The sequence below is a fragment of the Bombus huntii genome, chromosome 4 (assembly GCF_024542735.1).
Source record: "Bombus huntii isolate Logan2020A chromosome 4, iyBomHunt1.1, whole genome shotgun sequence".
NCBI classification, from domain to species: Eukaryota; Metazoa; Arthropoda; class Insecta; order Hymenoptera; family Apidae; genus Bombus; species Bombus huntii.
In genome coordinates, this window is record NC_066241.1 from 10,618,881 (window position 1) to 10,638,223 (window position 19,343).

A 19,343-nucleotide genomic window follows, 5' to 3' on the forward strand; every position below is an offset into this window, starting at 1 on the left:
CATACGTAGCAGAAAATTAGCAGTGATACGAAATATGTATCGCGACAGCAATAATATAAATAGATTACGATAATACGTAGACATTTAAAAACGATTTAATAATAATTTAATTATATACAGGGTGGTTGGTAATTGGTGGTACAAGCGGAAAGGGGGTGATTCTACGCGAAAAAAGAAGTCGAAAATATAGAATAAAAATTTTTCACGTTATAACGGATCTCACTGTAGATCGTTGTCTCGATGGAAAAATTAAAAAAAAAAAATTTTTATTCTATATTTTCGACTTCTTTTTTCGCGTAGAATCACCCCCTTTCCGCTTGTACCACCAGTTACCAACCACCCTATATATAAGTTTATCTAATATATCTTTGGACTATTAGCCGTCTGTGATCGCAGTCGTGTACGATTCACGAATAAAAAGTACGAATTACATGCAAATTAACTAAGAACGCAATACACACAACACATATCAATGGAATAAATATTGCCCTGCAGACTTAAAAATCTAAACACATTGTCAGAAAGATTACTTGTACATAGTTACAAAGTTATAACGATTATTACTCGATACGATTACAGTTTTATTTGCAATTTCCTTGCCAATTAGTTAACACCAAGTTAACGCAACATTGGAATCGCCAGGCTCGAAAATATTTTCATACGCGTGAAAAATACATTTCTAAATACTTGTAAGCGATAGTTTACATACGTAGAACGTAGATACTGGAACGTTGGCCTTTCGCAGTTGTTCCTTTTTCACTGCCACTTGCCATCGTGTCTCTGAAGGAGGTCACAGAGCGCGGCGATGTAGGTCTGCGCCATTTGCAACGTCTCGAATTTACTGAGCTTGTGATCTGCCCCAAGGCTCGGTACAACTTCGCGTAATTTATCAAAAGCATCGTTCAAACCGTTCATTCGACGTCTTTCGCGCGCATTCGCGGCCAAACGCCGGCGCTTCAACACGCTTGGCGATGGCGGAATGTCCCTGGAGCGTCGTCTTCCTCTGCGAGGGCTGCTGGTAGGCGACACTTGTTTCTACAAAACCAATTTACACATCTTGCGTCAATGTAAATCGTTCATTCGTGACAGTTCATTCGTTAACCTTTATTCGCCTCTCGCGTCGATCCGACAGGTCGATGTATCGAGACGAAGCTTCGTTCAGATTAGTTACGTCGTTTACGTGTTACGAGCACCGTGCGTTTGAAGCGAGATTTCGCGAATCTGCCATGTAAATTTCGATAAATACCCGGTTGAATTCGCTTGTCCGAACGTAGGCTCCTGTCACGCGAATCGAAATTAACATCTGATAGAAAAATTTGGAGCCGCGATCGTGCAAACCGCTTGCCAAGAAAATTTGGAAATTTGATTCCCACTCTAACGAGATACCACGTTGTTCATCAAATTTGAAGCTAATCCGATAACGCACATGTTGGGTTGGCAATTAAGTGATTGCGGATTTTGTCATTATCACTTAATGACTTAGTTGCCAACCCAATAGAAATTCCAAGATATTTGATATTTTAAAAATGTATTAGGCTGTTCCCAAAGTTTCTTTCGTTTTGTAAGCAAACGATAGATGCACCACATTTGTGCACTATTTGTAATAACAGAACAAAATGGATATGTATATATTAGGTTGTCCGGAAAGTGTTTTTCTTTCGCAAAACGTGTTTTTTAAAACAGTGCACCTTCGTACAAACGTGAAACCAAGTCTATGAAATGTCACGGTGTCTATCTCGATAGGAGAAAATGGATCGTACGTAATTCGACAAAATAAAAGAAAAAACGTTGTGGGTCTGTTATTTCTTCTTAGGCCTCTCTTAACCTAATATAAATATTTTTCTCTACTAAACATCTTGGAATTTTTGCACATACGTATTTTCACCTATTTTATTTATTCATAAATTTCATTCATAAAACGCGTTTACATTCTCCCGCGTACGCAGTGTTTCGTCTTAATGGAGTGTCCCGAATTAGAATGTTCTAAAACAGCGTCTTCTTGAGATTTTTTTTAGAAGGGAAGGAGAGAAATGAAGTTATTGAATTTTGAGATATGCTTTTATATATGTTTAACGAATACAAACAAATTTTTTAAAGTAAAATAAAAAATTGTAACAGATTTCTGAGCCTATTACATGGGCTGCAGTTTTCAATCGGCTGGAAGGATCCACTTCGTAATTCTTGATCGAAAGAAAAAATCAAAAAAGGATTAAATTATTGTATATTTTTCTTCTAGTTGAAGCAAAAAAGTTCTTCAAAAAGTTCATTTAAATAATTATTGTAGCACCTTAACGTTTATTTTTTCTTTTTATAAAACACATGTTTTCTTTAAACCCGTCAAAACTTTTAATTTCACACTATTTTCTGCCCTTTTTTTTTAGTTCATCGAGAAGAAAAATACATAATAAATTAATTCTTTTTTTATTTTTTCTTTCGGTCAATAATTGCGAGGTGGATCCTTCCCGTCGATTGAAAACTGCAGCCCATGAAATAGGCTCAGAAATCCGTTACAATTTCTTTTTTTACTTTAAAAAAAATTTGTTTGCATTCGTTAAACATATATAAAAGCATATCTCAAAATTCAATAACTTCATTTCTCTGCTTCCCTTCTAAAAAAAAATCACAAAAAGACGCTGTCTTAGAACATTCTAATTCAGGACACCCCCTTAATAGCCACGTCAGTTCAACTCAAGTTTATGTCATTTTCTTTCAGAAACAAAGTCGCGAGATCTTCTCAATTAAAAACTACGATCCATTGAGATTTACCTGCGCCGATGTAACAGGTTCCCAACAATTGCTTCTTTGCTCGATCATCATCTGCATCGGCTTGCCGGCCTCGAGGCTCTGAAATTTTTGTTCTTGAGGCGGAGTTTCGTAGCAATAGGCTGGCGGATGATACTCCACGGAACTGTCCTCGTGCAGCATCGTTCCCGGAGAGGCGGTGTGATTTATCGCGTGCTGCGGCTCGTACCTATCAAAATTATATCGATTATAATGTGATCATTCAAGCCACGCGATTAACACGTAACGAGTCGCATTCGCAAGAAAAATGCTGCTGTACATCCTTCTCATATACGTTACTACTATAGCTATTTCGATTATTTACCTCGTATCGTTCGTTCTCCAGCTGTATTGATATCGTGTAAAATACACATGCGTTGTAACAGACCATCGAGATCGTTTTTACGATTTAGTCATTTCGATAGTCGTTGCGCTAACAACGTTAGTGTTACGATTTCAAAACTGGCAATTATCATCTTAACATCATTTCACGCTCGAACCAAGCAAAAGCAGATCGTTCGCGATGATCTCCACACTTGTCTAACGTTCATAATTATATATAATCATAATTATACACATTGATTATATTTTACAAATTAAGTGCGATAGAACAACCGTATTAAACGTTCGTGTCATGCTGTTCGATTACGATAAAGTCGTTGTTGGACTATCGATAGAACACATGCCGAAACTAGGCAGCTACACGACGAGGAAAATCACTTACTTACCAAACCTGTTCGAATGAAATTTCCCTCGATATCTGTCGAAATAAAAACCACTGTAGGAAACTTCAACTTCGACTGAATTCCATTCAAACAATTATATACAACTTTCGTTTTACATAAACGTATACCGCTATTTGGTTTGTACAAAGCTACGATAATACGCGATTTCGCACAAGCGACAGATACACGAAAGCGTTGATTCGCAACTAGCGGAGATGTATCGTAAAGACGAGTCGGCGAGAAATAATCGCAGGACTCGAAGCGAAAATATCAACTTACCTTTGAGGCGTTACAGGTGTCAGAACGCTAAACGAGCTTCTTTCGTACGAATCCGGCGTTCTGGAATATTTCGCAACTACCTCTTTCCCATAACTGATCGTCTCTGCTCCTTTTTGCGGGGTGATCTCACCTTTGTGCGCGTAATTCTCACTATACGCGACCTTGATAGAGTCGTAATTCGGGGAATTGTACGGCGATGGATACAAAGTGTCGTAAGTCCTGGTCGTCGTCGGGTACGTAGTTGTTACGATCTCAGTAGAAACTGGATATTCGTGGTGGTTCGACAGTAGAGCCATCCTTTTCCTCACTTGGCTACTTTCCAACGATATCTCATTAAAATAGATTAATTCTCAACACAAACGCGAAATCTCGACAATTCGAAAGACGATCTCGATGAAATTCTTTGCTGTTCCATCGGGTCGAATTTCCATGCGACGCTTTCCTCTCAACAGCGGCGAATCTGAAGAATTCCTAGTCTCTGTAGAATCCTTATGACGATCGATGACCGATCTTCTTCTTCCAGTTACTTTCCACCTTATGAAAACACTTTTACTTTGCTTCGTGAAAATACTAATCGACAAGGTTTCCACGTTGGCGATATATTTGCACCGCGATCACAGAACAGTCTGGATAGTGCGCCGGTTTCACATGTTACGAGATTCGATCGTGTCGAATCAACAACGTTCGTTACAATTACCCATCGAGATTCGACTAAACCGAAACACAGTTTAACTTCCGTTTCACTCGTAACGAAATACCAAGCTTCGACGAATGTCTTTTCGGTCATCCACCTTCGGCAATGTTCCGTCGTATGGCAGCAAACGTTAAAGTCATCGTTTAAAATAACGCGTGGTTGTCGATCGAAAAGTCAGCGTCGATCGTCGACCATCGGCCCTCGTATTTTCCTGTACTTGCAGCGATTCTAAAAACACGCCAAGTACGCGAAGCACCGGGATCGTTTCGTCGTTTCATCGAGCAACAGCAGCGGTGTCAACAATCGAGAGGAGTGAGCGATGCTCGCGACGTAAAAGCTGGAGTTTGAGTGTGGCGCGTGCCGTGGCGTCCTTCACCGCATCAACATATGGTTCCCACTTCGTTTTATGTCCATTCTGTAGGTGCACCTGGTGGCCCGTTCTGGCTCCTTCTGCATCTACCCTCTCCTTGTCTTCGCCGGCACCGTTTTACCCCGCAGAAACCCACCACCACGAGCCGCGCTCGTCGTGCTCGCCTTTTTCCTTCTCTTCTTTCCTGTGTCCGAGCCCTTTATCGGTCCGCCGTATAACACGGCAGCTAAACGCTTGCCAAAGGACGACGGAAGAGGTAACCTGTTGATTTAGATAACAGGCACGCGAGGAGCGAGCGTACCTGTTGATTGAAATTTCGCTCGGTGCTGCGTGATCCGCGGCGAGAGTTTAAAGAGCAAACGTCGCAGAAACTTGCAACTGAACTGCGGATTTCGTGGATTTTTATTTCCACGTTTATATTATTCTATTTCAATACGAGCGCGTTTACTATATTTTTAAACGGAATCCGAATAGAAATTCGTCTCGTTTGTTAAATATCGTGGTATATTTTTTAATTATTGCGCGATACTTATCTTCTTAGTTGCATATTCCGGTAGTTTAGTTCCAGTTCTTAGTTGCATATTTCCTTTTGGATTTGGACGAACTCGCGGCCGTGCAATGTGCAATACGCGAGCAATAGAAGTAGTGTTGTAATGTATATTCCACTTTGAATATTTTTTATATTTTTGAACGCGGAATGCGCGTTTCTGTGCCCTCGGACTTTGCCATAAACGCAGAAAAATTGGCAAATTGTTTGCGAGCGAAGATCGCGAGAGAGCAACGTAATACGGTGACTCTTATCGGCCCTTTGCGTTCTATTGGCTCCGCTATGGGGACACTGGCGATTAGACCGCGGATGTTTATAAAATATGCAAATATACACGGAGAATATGTGGAATTTGCGAGGAACGTGTTCGACATAGGTTTATCGTATACAAAATTATCTGGGCTGATGGAGAAGGTTCGGTAATTTTCTTTTAATCGACGACTTGTTCATGGCGAGGCGCCGTACTTTGTATTACGATAAATTATAAGTAATTTTCCTTATTTTATTGTGTTTTGCAAAGCATAATTCGTTACATTTCAAAACGATTAAAAAGTCGAGAAATGCATTTAAAATCGCATCGAAGCGTACAAATGACAACGAGGAAACATCTTTTATTATTCGTAAAGAATTTCGAACGCCGATCTAAAACTGGCAGAGTGGATTCCACGGTGATAATTTACTTCGAATTTCCAATTTTCCGCCCTTTGTACCATTTACAATTCGAAGGGTAGAAAGTCTCGCTGCTTCGCTTCTTTGCATCGATCGGACGACAGATGTCTTCTTGATGAAGGAAATACAATAAGCACGCGTAATATGTGAATCTTGTTTGTCGCTGCAAATAGAAAATAATCGTAAAAGAAGCGAAAACGAAGAGGAGTCAGTGTATTTACGCGCGTCGATGAGTCGTCGCGACGTTTCAAGCGTTCAAATTCCTCCGGGAGCAATTACACCTGTGTTGAATATTCAACGAATAATGTACAACATATTTAAAATACATAGAATAAATCCTACTATCTAAAAGATATCTGAAATGACGTTAAAAATTAGTAGAGACGAATATCTATGGCTTTTTGTATCGGTATACTTACGTACAACGATGACGTAAACGTTCAAATTCCTCCAGGAACAATTATCTATGGTGACGAACAAAAGAAAATTATATAATAACAATAATAACAATAGTAACAGTTGCTTGTCGGTTTTCACCTATTGCGATCTTATTTCCATGAGCACAGAAATTTTTCTTATTTTCTACTCTTACGTTCTAAACATCCTCGAGTCTACTCGTTCAAGCAGAAAAATCATTTTTATTTTTAACATTGCTTCTAAAATTTAGCGTATTGCTTTCGCTTGCTCTTCTTTGGTTATCGACAGCATTTCGGAGAATTCCTTTGTAGTATGAAATCTACACGCTGAGTATTGTGGACAGTTGTACGATATACACTTTATAGATTGTTGTATACTCTTGTATAGTCTTTGGTTTTTAGTTGATAGTCGTCGCGTATCGTACATTGCACCGTCTTTCTAATAATCTTCTTGTAATATAATATCTACACGCTGACTACTGTGGACAGTTGTACGATATACACTGTGTACACTATTGTATACTCTTGTATAGTCTTTGGTTTTTAGTTGATAGTCGTCGCGTATCGTACATTGCACCGTCTTTCTAATAATCTTCTTGTAATATGATATCTACTCGTTGACTATTGTGGACAGTTGTACACTATACACTTTGTAGATCGTTGTATAGTCTTTGGTTTCTAGTTGATAGTCGTCGCGTATCGTACATTGCACCGTCTTTCGAATAATCTTCTTGTAATATGATATCTACTCGTTGACTATTGTGGACAGTTGTACACTATACACTTTGTAGATCGTTGTATAGTCTTTGGTTTCTAGTTGATAGTCGTCGCGTATCGTACATTGCACCGTCTTTCTAATAATCTTCTTGTAATATGATATCTACACGCTGACTACTGTGGACAGTTGTACGATATACACTGTGTACACTATTGTATACTCTTGTATAGTCTTTGGTTTTTAGTTGATAGTCGTCGCGTATCGTACATTGCACCGTCTTTCGAATAATCTTCTTGTAATATGATATCTACACGTCGACTATTGTGAACAGTTATGCAATATACACTTTGTAGATCGTTGTATAGTCTTTGGTTTCTAGTTGATAGTCGTCGCGTATCGTACATTGCACCGTCTTTCTAATAATCTTCCTGTAATATGATATCTACACGCCGACTATTGTGGACAGTTGTACGATATACACTTTGTAGATTGTTGTATACTCTTGTATAGTCTTTGGTTTCTAGTTGATAGTCGTCGCGTATCGTACATTGCACCGTCTTCCTAATCCCATGGAATACGCTGTGGACGAAAAAAGATTTGTAATCGATACTTGCGTAGTTACATGCGTAACTTTCGTATCAAATCAAATCTTTTTGTCTCTTCCTTTGGTATTTAAATCGCGTTAATTGCTTGGTCGTCGTCGACTATACTATTTTATATTATTTTTGACATTACATTAATTATATCTAGGAACTCGATGAGGTTTCTTATTCCCTCTACGCGGAGGCTGTCCCTTAACCAATTAACTGCATTCCATGTGCATACTCGTCATTGCTCGATTTTAACTACACACCCCGTAAAAGATTTTTGAAAGTAAACTTGACAAATTGCTCTACTTATTGGTCTACCTTGCAGGAAACAGCGTTGATCATTATATTTCCGGCAGTAGAGTAACAAATAGTCTACTTTATTTTTAGCAGTTATTTAATAATTTAGTATAATATTTCAGAGTACGTTTTATGCGACCGATTCTTACGATTAGTCCGGTAACTGTTACTTGTTCTCTTCTGGTTAACCCGGTAACATGAAAATCGAAAAGCGACGAGAAAAAGATAGCGATGATTTTTTATATATATTCGAAAATGCATCTGGTGCGACTTCTTCGTCTGTTTTTTCTTCCGTACTAAACATATCGAAACATAGCCGTCTATTCTAATATATACAAGTAAATTCTATAGAATTCAAACTACCTGCCAACCGACATTTTTACTTTCGTTTTATTTTACCGGCAGTCATTTGCTGAGTAGAACAGATCGCGAGAAAAGAACAGTAATTTAGAACTTAGAAAATCGATTTTCTATTTTCCAAATAAAATTTGCCGCAGATTTGTTACTAACTGTTATTGTATTTAATTTAATTATTCCCAAAATAAACTCGATTTTCCAGGATCGATCGTCTGATTTATATCGTACATTCGTCATTTTCGACTGTCATAATTCAATTTCGTAACATTACGCCTCTTTTCAATCTTCCCTCTGTCCACATGCCGCATACTGTATTTTCCATATTCCACGAATAGCATACAACGTACGTACGCATCAAACGAACCACACGACCCATTCTAAGATGTTTCTGAAATAACGCTGCGAGTTAGTCAAAACGAACGTAGTATTCCTCTTGCCATCTTTCGACAATCAAAATTCCAGTACGTTTCAATTCGTTTAATTAACTTAATTAAGTAGCGTACGACCCATGGTTGATCGTACGGGGAAAATGGAGGGGAACGTATCAGAATGCAACGGTCGTTGCTCGGGACGAGTCGCCTTGAGACAATTAGCGATATCCATCTTGCACTGGGATCTACCCCTGTGAAAGGGGCCCCTGGCACGGCGCGTGCCCTGCGCCAACGAGCAACTAGGGCGCATGACGAAAGGAGCCGCAAGGTGTTAGTCTGGCAAACGCGGCAGATTTCAGGATAAAGACGGCCAACCGATGGGAAAAAGCCTTGTCCCGTGAATGCTCGGTCGTACACGTACAGTCCTTCCAAGGATTCGAGTCCGTTAACCCGGCAAGGACGCAAATTGACCGGAAACCTACCGATCGATGGGAGAACACGCTCGCACAGTGCGGCGTTCGAACGACGATTCGGGAGAAACACCGAAACTGGCTGACCGCGTTCGCAAATTTCCAGGCCACGTTCGCCAGATTCGCGAGCAACGTTCGTACGATGGTAAGCCGCGTTAAGCGAATGAAACATCGAGTTTTCTTTGCGACGAGAAGGTATCTCTCTTTCCCACGAACTTGGACCACGTCGATGCACAAGTTTTCCCTTATTTTTGTAATCGTTGTATTGAATTGGAAACTGAGTGATGGCGGATTTTGTCAATAGGTGGTATTGAGAAAATCCGCAATCACTTAGTTGCCAACCCAATAATTCGATAGTTTCGATCGACCAAGCTTGGGAGCTTTCGTCGCCGAATCTTACGTTTCAGAAGAGAAAGGGAAAGATGCGCAAACGGTGTTCCACGTTTATCGAAAGGAACCGTATGTTTGGCGTGCCATATGGTTGCCGGGGGCCGATTCTTTTTCGAGAAAAATAGATTGTCGACAACGAAACCGGCAACGCCGATCTATCAGAGGCTCGGCACGCGCCCCACCTCCACCTGGGCTTAATTGATTTTCGTTCACCTATCTATCGGACAAGTCATTCGAATGTCGATAAAAACTTGTTAACGACTCGTCACAGTCTATGACGTTGACCATCGGAGAGCAATTTTAATCATCGAAGGGCGGAATGAATCCAAAGGGCAACATGTGCGTGGACGTATAGTGGAATCGGTCATGGCAAGGAGAACTATGGTAACCCTTAATATTCTGACGTTTGTTCGTCATAGCGTGAAGAAAGTACGAAATTAGGTGATAAACGTATGTTGAAAAATTATACAGAGATCGCAAGATCTTAGGCGAAATTAATCGATCAACTACGTATTTGGTTGGCAACTAAGTGATTGCGGTTGTTGTCGATACCACCTAATGACAAAATCCGCAATCACTTAGTCGCCAATCCAATATATCTACATTCGCGTAGTATTTAAAAATTGTAAAAAAATTAAATAGTATTAAATAGTATTGTAAAAAAATAATCGAAGAAAAATAGGATTAAGCTGAAAACATAACGTTTAGTTAAATGAATAAAAAAAAAAATAGCAATTAAAGGAAAATCGAAAGAGTAACAATTAGACTATCTTTTATTTCAAGTACATAGTTCAATCACCTTTACGATACCTACGCTTCTTTCGTGGCAACAGACGCTTACATTGTTTTTATAAACTCTCTTTCTTCTTTGCAAATAATCGTCAATAATCATCGTTCATTGGTTGATAATTATTGAACGGAGCATAAAACCATGGTGTAAGAAAATGACGTTCGTGCAACCTTAAAACGTGAAAGATAATAAAAATGTAGTAAATAATTTAATTACCTGCTTCGTGTCTGAAGATAATAATATTATACATATGTACAATACATATGGAAATAATATTTAATAAAGTAACAGCAGTGAAAATGGGTATTTTCGATGGAGCAATCAAGCAAAAGTTTGATTGTAAAAATAAAAATGAACTACGAGATTTTCTTAAATGAATGTTAATTAAGTAAATAATGGTCTACGTGATCCTTCGATTAACGTTAATTAATTGTCAATATCGATATATGTGTAAAATTTGGTATTTATGATGATGATACGATATGGACCTGAATGATCATTCAACTTGAGAATGACTTGATGACGATTCAGAGAACGATCAATGTAGAAAATAAATCTTACCGCACTGAAACTCTCTAAATTTAAAGTGTAGAATTTGTAGGCTGTTAATTTCAGAGGCGTTATGCTTTTTGATAGCATCATCATTAAAAGCTTCCTGCAATTAATCGATGATAGATACCATTTGCCGTTTGTTCTGAAAATATGTACGTTCCTTTGAATCTTTAATTTGTAATCTACAATTTCTACTTTAATCTACATAATTTGATTTGTCGTCTACTTTATTTCACGAATCTATTTATTAAGTAGTACTAGAATCACCTACTTGACTACTACATGAAACTCTATTAAGGGGGTGTCCTGAATTAGAATGTTCTAAGACAGCGTCTTTTTGTGATTTTTTTTAGAAGGGAAGGAGAGAAATGAAGTTATTGAATTTTGAGATATGCTTTTATATATGTTTAACGAATACAAGCAAATTTTTTTTAAAATAAAATATAAAATTGTAATAGATTTCTGAGCCTATTTCATGAGCTGCAATTTTCAATCGACGGGAAGGATCCACCTCGTAATTCTTGACCGAAAGAAAAAATCAAAAAAAGGATTAAATTATTGTATATTTTTCTTCTAGTTGAAGCAAAAAAGTTCGTCAAAAAGTTTATTTAAACAATTGTTGTAGCACCTTAACGTTTATTTTTTCTTTTTATAAACCACATGTTTTCTTTAAACCCGTCAAAACTTTTAATTTCACACTATTTTCTGCCTTTTTTTTTAGTTCATCGAGAAGAAAAATATATAATAATTTAATCCTTTTTTAGTTTTTTATTTCGGTCAACAATTACGAGGTGGATCTTTCACGCCGATTGAAAACTGCAGCCCATGAAATAGGCTCAGAAATCCGTTACAATTTTTTATTTTACTTTAAAAAAAATTTGTTTGTATTCGTTAAATATATATAAAACCATACCTCAAAATTCAATAACTTCATTTCTCTGCTTCCCTTCTAAAAAGAATCACAAAAAGACGCTGTTTTAGAACATTCTAATTCAGGACAGCCCCTTAAATAACATGAAATTTACTACTGAGAAAGGAAAGAAATTTGCAGGATTATAAAAGTCCTGCTATTAAAATTTATATACCACGAAAGAATAATTTTCTAATTTGTTTATATACTATCTGTAGTTAAAATTTCCATGCAATCTACGACGATTAAATAATTTATATATCCATCTCTCTTATATTCTTTCATATCGAAGATATTAAAAAGCACACGAATAAGATAAACTATCGTCATTTGTTCAATCATTTTTAAACAGTGCATAAGATATAACATAATTAACAAGTTTTTCAACGTAACACGAGATAGCGGAATGTTCTCATCGAACGCTGCACTTTTAATTTTTCTAATATTAGCTGCGCATCAAAATCTAACATAACGTGAAATCAGGACGACAATATCGCGGAAATTATAGCCAAAGTATCGTTGTCTTCGTATTTCATATTTCTATTACAATTTTTTACCAAAACCTCAAATTCCAAATACTTTCGTACAACATTTTTGTTCTTCATTTTACTCGTATAACGTACCGACAAAATTTGCATCTCTGCCAAACTATAAGACACTCTGCGTTTAATTAACGCAGATCCTTCCTCAGCGCTTTTCATTCGTCAGAAGAAAGTCGATGGATAGAAAAGATTAAAGAAAAATCCTTACGTAAATTCGAATATACGTTCGGTGGAGTCCGACAGCTGTTGTCCTGGCCAGCTTACGAATAGAAGATCGCATAGCAAGGAAATCGTCACCGAGATATATCTAAAAGCCAAGGCTGCGTTTTCTTGTATGTTTATTACCGCCTAATCGCAATGACAAACAATTAACGTGTATATCGTGTTGCTGAGAAACGATAAAATGAACTTGATCCGAATTGGAAACCGACCTGGAACTGTGTGAAGCTTACGCAAATCATGTTGAATCCTATCTGAAGCAAGTAAGACGTTGTATTTGCGTCCTCGAGTATATTAGCGAATCTTGATTAGCGAAGGAGAGATGTAAAGATCGATATTTTTATTTCATTGGAAACACTTAGAAACGAAGAGAAACGCGACAAAGAACGCGAATAGAGAACAATCTGAGACGATTAATAATAATACTGACTCGATTATGTGTTCGTGCAGTATTACGCAGTCCCTGGCATTTTCATACCATTTATCATCGCGTTTATTGGCATGTAGTTTCACGTCCATCACGTCGCTTTCCACGAAGTTTTCTAGTTTGAATCTAAACAGTTACGATTTCACGATTAAAAGAGTTCTTCGTTTATCTTCTTAAAAGGAACGTTAATTGCATTAATCGTTCGATACAGATTGAAAGAGTATTTGAAAGAGCGTACAATGTTGGCAAAAATAATTTAAACAATGGTATCGACGATCTGCAGACTGTGTAATTTTATATTTTCATGACTACGATTAGAGAAGAAAAAGAAGATCGTTTTATTCGCTGTAAATATCACAACAAGTGCTATGCTTTGGATATTTCGTAGATTTTTCCATCTTCCGTACGTTCTGTGCATCTTTGCAGCTTACGAAGTTTTCTAGCTTGAATCTAAACAATTACGATTTCACGATTAACAATTTGACGATTAAAAGAGTTCTTCGTTTATCTTCTTACAAGGAACGTTAATTGCATTAATCGTTCGATACAGATTGAAAGAGTATTTGAAAGAGCGTACAATGTTGGCAAAAATAATTTAAACAACGCTATCGACGATCTGCAGACTGTGTAATTTTATATTTTCATGACTACGATTAGAGGAGAAAGAAAAGATCGTTTTATTCGCTATAAATATCATAACAAGTGCTATACTTTTGATATTTCGTAGATTTTTCCATCTTCTGTACGTTCTGTGCATCTTTGCAGCTTTAAAGTCGAACATACATTGAATGGATAAAGATCTACTGTCTAGAGATTAATTTGGGAGTTGCATCTATTTTTGCGAATTTTTGTCGCTTTATCTATTAGGATATTTTTGAACGAACGCATAGAGCTTCTCTTCGTGAAAAAGTAATATTCGATTACAACGTGGCAACACGCACTCACTGTACAAAATAAACCTTTGTAACTTACTTGTCGCAAAAGAAAGTTAATAAACGACAAATGGAGCTGACTGCTAAATCAGTTGCAATAGCATTTTTCAAAATATTCTTACCAGCTTCGTAGAGCGCTCTTTCGATTCTTATTAAAAATATGAGATTTCATCGTAGACGATGTCTCTCGTTAGCTTTATTTAATTAGTTTATTTATCTAGTTAGTTTATTTAATTGTGCGTGACAATTTGAAAAATTCTAAACGTTCTAAACTATGATAAAAACACAAATTTCGCAGGAGTTCGTAGGTAATCGTAATCGTTTGAGAAAGTATGAAAAAGATCTCGAAATTTTCGATTAACGAAGATTGCACTTAAGAGAAATCAATTAACGTATTAAACGTTGAAATCTCGTTTTTAAATCGGCTAACGTTAAAAACGTATATGCAATAATATTTCGTATTAATTCGTCTCTTCTCTGGTAACATCGAGTCACAATGTAGAAACCTTTGATATTCGATGCTTTTGGAGGAAATTAATTTCAGAAATTCAGAATTGTTCATTAAATAGTTATATTAACCCTGTCAGTGTCCATAGATCAATCAGAGGAATTTCTCAGAAATATAAAAACGTATGCACTTTTTGCCTGCACAAATATCGTACACACCTTACCACTCGAAGAAACTTTTGCTAAGATTTTAAAAGCTTCATAAAAAATATCGATTGCTTGATAAATAAATTCTTCCTTTTCAACGATTTTCATTAATTGTTTCTTACTTTCCAACAATTTTACGCAGATCGTACTTTTATTTTTCAATTTCACCTTACTTTTCCATACCACTTTTCACATCAAAATAAATATCGCAATCTTTGTCAATTTTTCGCTCTATTCGTAGTCGTATTAACAGCGAAATTTTCGTGAAATTTAATTGAACAGAGGACAACGAAACTGCACGGAGATCGATCGAAAGTTTCGACGGAAATTTCTATCCATACAGTTGATACGGTTACCTTAAAACTTCGCAAAGTCCACTCTCGTGTAGAACATAGACAGCTATTATCGAGTTGATAGCCAAAACAATTGTGGTGTACGCCAAAGTACCAATGTACGAGTGAACCAAAAGAGGAAAGTAGTATTTGTCCACGTCGACGAAATGTTCAACACGAAACGCCAACGGTCGGTCGTCGGATATATTGCAGAGTCCTAAAGCGTCAGCTGCATTCAGCAGCAATGGCATCGCCGCAAACGGTGTTATTAATCCGAATAAGAAAGCTGTGGTCAACGTAACGAATTAAAGTTGCGGAAATTTGAAAGCATCGTTTCGTCTGTTTTCCTTTCCCTTTCATTTTTCTCTTATTTTTCCAATTTTCTTACTTCCTTGGACGCTCGTAAATTTCGTAAAACGTATTTCTGATATTTATCTTCGCTAAATGAAATCTGAATTTCGAGCGAAGCGAGACAAAGATAACAAATTCCATTGCTCATCGAATTTTGCCCTTTTTTTTTTTTTTTTTTTAGGAAATAAAGATCGCTTTGACTGGAATTCGCATTAATCTTCGATATAATCGACAACACGCGTATCGTGCGATTTCAATTTGTCGATCTTTAATTATGCTAGTTTACTGTATGTAGTGCGAATTGTTGAAAGTTCTAAATCGATTTAGAATATTTTAGTAATAATAGCAACTCGGTATAAAATCTTCCGCTCGATCTAATAATTCCGAAAGAATTTTAACACGCGTTGTCGAGTATCTTGAGAATCTTCGAAAATGCTCGCGATATAAAAATTTATCTATCAAAAGTTTGAACAGAGTTTATATAGCGTTCGCTAAAGAGTAAGATCAGAATAAGTGGACATAGAATTTGGAAAACTAAAGCCAAAGAGCAAAAGATAATAAATACATAGATATTATGTTTGAACGATACAGCAATAGCTTCAGAGTGAAATGGATAAAATATTCTCAGGTTTCTAGGACATTCAAATTTTCTTACAATCGATCTACGTTAAGGATACATGACGTAAATGTTATTAATATATTGTATCGTATACGTTACTAATATAAATATTATTAGAAGGTTAATACGTACGAGATACTCACAGTATTAATCACTTTTAAACGCTGTATCGCAAGTTGCAAGGTCGCCTTACCTACGAAACTGATAGTAATTTTCTTTCCTATCGCGTATTGTTCACAAAGAAGATCGTACTCGTTTCTCAGCTTTTTGTAAATTTCCCAGTCTTCTCGCATAATATCCAGCAAACGTTTCATCTGTGTGATTCACGTGAACGTTAACGTTAACTTCGACACGAGAGACTTACGTAGAGACGGCAAACTTACCTGTTTGAAATTGTAAAAGAAATTGATATACTTTGCGAGGCACATCAAACTGATCATAAAAGGCGCGAAACCTTCCAGTAGCGAGTCTATGTCGTTGGCAGTTATGGCAGTTATCATACCGCCACCCTAAAAGAAGGAAATCCATACAAATTCCAATGAAATTGATATTTCGGTAAAACGTTTCACGAGAGAAGAAATGAAAATTTCTTAATAATATTACGTAACACAAGACTATTACATTCACATCAGACTATACAGGGTACATCGAAGTAAAATAACATGGAAATAATTACGCGAATCTCAACTTGTACTAATTTTCAAGCATCGTTACACGCAAACCAACTATCAACACTTTGACTGCCACGCCGAAATCACAAGGTTCGCTTAGAATCCCACGAGAGTATTTTTATTATTCGAAACATATAATGGCAAAATAGTAATAAATTGATCATATAAGACGACATTCTTCCCAATGGACCATTTATCTTATTGGTGGTCACTGGTGACCACCGTGGCACCTTGGTAACAGTTGACAGCGACATATTGTAACAAGGCTTCGTTTATTTCAACAAATCATTCGCATTCGTTATTTCGTCGTAAGCAAAACGCGCAGAATACAGGGTGGTTGGTAACTGGTGGTACAAACGGAAAGGGGGTGATTCTACGCTAAAAAAGAAGTCGAAAATGTAGAATAAAAATTTTTTTTTTAATTTTTCCATCGAGACAACGATCTACAGTGAGATCCGTTATAACGAGACGCGATAAAGTGCACGCGTACCGAGCGAAAATTCAAAGTCGATTTTCTCGAAAACAAAACCTCGAACGAAAAATTTGTATTCTATATCTTCGACTTCTTTTTTCGCGTAGAATCACCCCCTTTCCGCTTGTACCACCAGTTACCTGTATATTGTTGAAAAGTGTAGAAGATATTAGTAAACGGTATTTGTTCATTCTATGTATAATAGTAAGGCATGTACACGCTTCTAACTTCAATTATACGATTAGAAAGCAGCATTTACGATTACTTTCTGAGCTGTGTTTATAATAATATTCGTAGATTACTCCTCAAAGATATGGATGCAGACACAGTGCACCGTTATATGCAAGAACTGTTTTCATTTTTTTTTTTTTTATTGACGTTCTAATAAAAATGTTTAATTGCTCGATGGGGCACTTTTTATTTCAAGGTATCTTCTATTCATCGGTTATATTCAAAATGCCCTAACTGTCAATTTTCATACAATTTTTACAATTGTAAGAAGTTCGAGCGCTCCGGTCACCAATGATCACCGTGGAAAATCGACCAAGTAACGTACGCAAAAATGCAGGAAATCTTGTAGATAAAAATGTTATTTTTTAGATCGTTTATTGAGTCATTCGCCGCTTTATTACACTGTCAAAGCATGAAGACGATCGGATGTCGAAAATATTTCAAATATAACGTTTGTAAAACTATATTTGATAGCAGAACGAAAATGAAAATACGCGCAGTTATTTCGATACATTAATATTTGTTTCGCCGGGTTTCAGCGAACAGCAGAGTATACACTGAGTAACGTAATTAATCGGCGGAATAAGTCGAGGTGCGAATAATTCGAGGTTCGTTGCAATGAACAAAATAGCTCTGCAGATATAGATATTTATAAATCAAGTCCGATATCTGACTGTGAGGTGGAATATATTTGTTTCACAATGTACATCAATACCTGTAGGATCACTTGAGCAACAATGATGGGAATGAAAACGATCGCAACCAAACTCCTTTGCAGAGTAGTTTGATACGGCCAGATGCCGATCGTAAATAGAAGGTACTTATTGAGTCTCAAGTACTCATATTGAGTACTATCCATGCCGAGATGTTCGATGTTTCAATGTATTTTCCACGACTACTTGCCAAAGACTGGCCTATGAAGTTTAGCCAGACCTATCAATTGTAGAACATTGAAGATCCGTTCAACAGGGACAATTACTGTCATTAAATATTCCGTTTCATAGTCGATATTCAAGGAACAGCTACGCGAAATTGATTCGTTCAATCCGTCACGCAAACGATTGCAAGCAATAGGTGAAACCACGGTTGACGATTTGTTTAATTGAAAGACTGAATTGCGTTAATTAAATTCTTCCGAGAATCTATTATTTCTGCATAAAGAATCAAAGGCGAATGAGAAACGTACGACCGAAGTGGCGTTTTCAAGTCGACTATTCATGCTGGTACACGCAATCTGGAAAATACGTAAAATGAAGTGAGACATTCTGCGAAGTTACATGCCAGTTTCGATTTATAATTAAAGGATACAGCATCGATTCCTAATTAATGGACATCTAACTTGCGGTACAGTTCTTGGTTGTCAGTATTGGTCACAGCTGTGTAAAATATTATTTCAAGTTGTAAATAGCAAATAGTCGTATTTTTTTTTTTTGGCAATAAAATATTTTATTTGCGAGAAAACTTTTTAAACGTATTTATATTCAAACATTTATAGTCGAGATATTTCGTTTATTTTAATTTATTTTTGTCGGCCATCCAACGTGAATATTACGCTGGATTCTGAAATAAAATATGAATAATAATACGGAATAAAACGGTATTGCGAATGTGCACGTGATGTTACTCGATTCTTTATTTTTTATTTCAAGAAACGAACAGAGATGCGTTTTAAGATGAATATAAAAGCCCTTGGTGGAAGGTAGTAAGTATCGCGTAATATAAATTTTTATTCTCGATATTTATATAATCGTAAGGATTAACGATTTTCAATCGCATTAAAATCCGGAACAAGCAACGATATTCAGAAAATTATTCGTACAGCGATAATTTAATAACACGATCTTTTTCATATTTCGTAATACGTACGATGAGACGAAATAATAATATTGCGAGTAATTACGCTATTACAAGTAAAGTTATTAAGAAACAATTGCAAATTTGAAAATTACATATATAACAAGTTCTTA

At 36.7% G+C, this 19,343-nt stretch overlaps 2 protein-coding genes across 2 annotated transcripts; both read right to left on the reverse strand.

Moving 5' to 3' along the window:
- Window positions 1–208: 208 nt before the first annotated feature.
- On the reverse strand, window positions 209–4,280 carry LOC126865228 (heart- and neural crest derivatives-expressed protein 1-like). The gene is made up of 3 exons (XM_050617494.1): window positions 3,786–4,280; window positions 2,767–2,971; window positions 209–1,035 (listed from the first exon to the last, which is right to left on the reverse strand). The coding sequence occupies exons 1-3, from the start codon at window positions 4,079–4,081 to the stop codon at window positions 757–759; spliced, it is 780 nt and encodes a 259-aa protein (XP_050473451.1). The 5' UTR covers window positions 4,082–4,280; the 3' UTR covers window positions 209–756.
- A 6,610-nt stretch (window positions 4,281–10,890) lies between these two features.
- LOC126864558 (odorant receptor 13a-like) lies at window positions 10,891–19,198 on the reverse strand. The gene is made up of 8 exons (XM_050616012.1): window positions 18,092–19,198; window positions 16,386–16,511; window positions 16,196–16,316; window positions 15,057–15,318; window positions 13,118–13,240; window positions 12,900–12,990; window positions 12,677–12,816; window positions 10,891–11,158 (listed from the first exon to the last, which is right to left on the reverse strand). Exons 1-8 carry the CDS (start codon window positions 18,233–18,235, stop codon window positions 10,891–10,893), a joined length of 1,275 nt encoding a protein of 424 aa, XP_050471969.1. The 5' UTR covers window positions 18,236–19,198.
- Window positions 19,199–19,343: the final 145 nt, after the last annotated feature.

Coding starts and splice junctions, on each gene's coding strand:
- LOC126864558 (XM_050616012.1), bottom strand. CDS start 18,235: ATGGATAGTACTCAATATGAGTACTTGAGACTCAATAAGTACCTTCTA. Junction 13,241..15,056: donor GGACTTTGCGAAGTTTTAAG/GTAACCGTATCA, acceptor GTAACTGTTTAG/ATTCAAACTAGAAAACTTCG. Junction 12,817..12,899: donor TAAGCTTCACACAGTTCCAG/GTCGGTTTCCAA, acceptor CATTGCGATTAG/GCGGTAATAAACATACAAGA.
- LOC126865228 (XM_050617494.1), bottom strand. CDS start 4,081: ATGGCTCTACTGTCGAACCACCACGAATATCCAGTTTCTACTGAGATC. Junction 2,972..3,785: donor ACACCTGTAACGCCTCAAAG/GTAAGTTGATAT, acceptor TAATTTTGATAG/GTACGAGCCGCAGCACGCGA. Junction 1,036..2,766: donor AACCTGTTACATCGGCGCAG/GTAAATCTCAAT, acceptor TTGGTTTTGTAG/AAACAAGTGTCGCCTACCAG.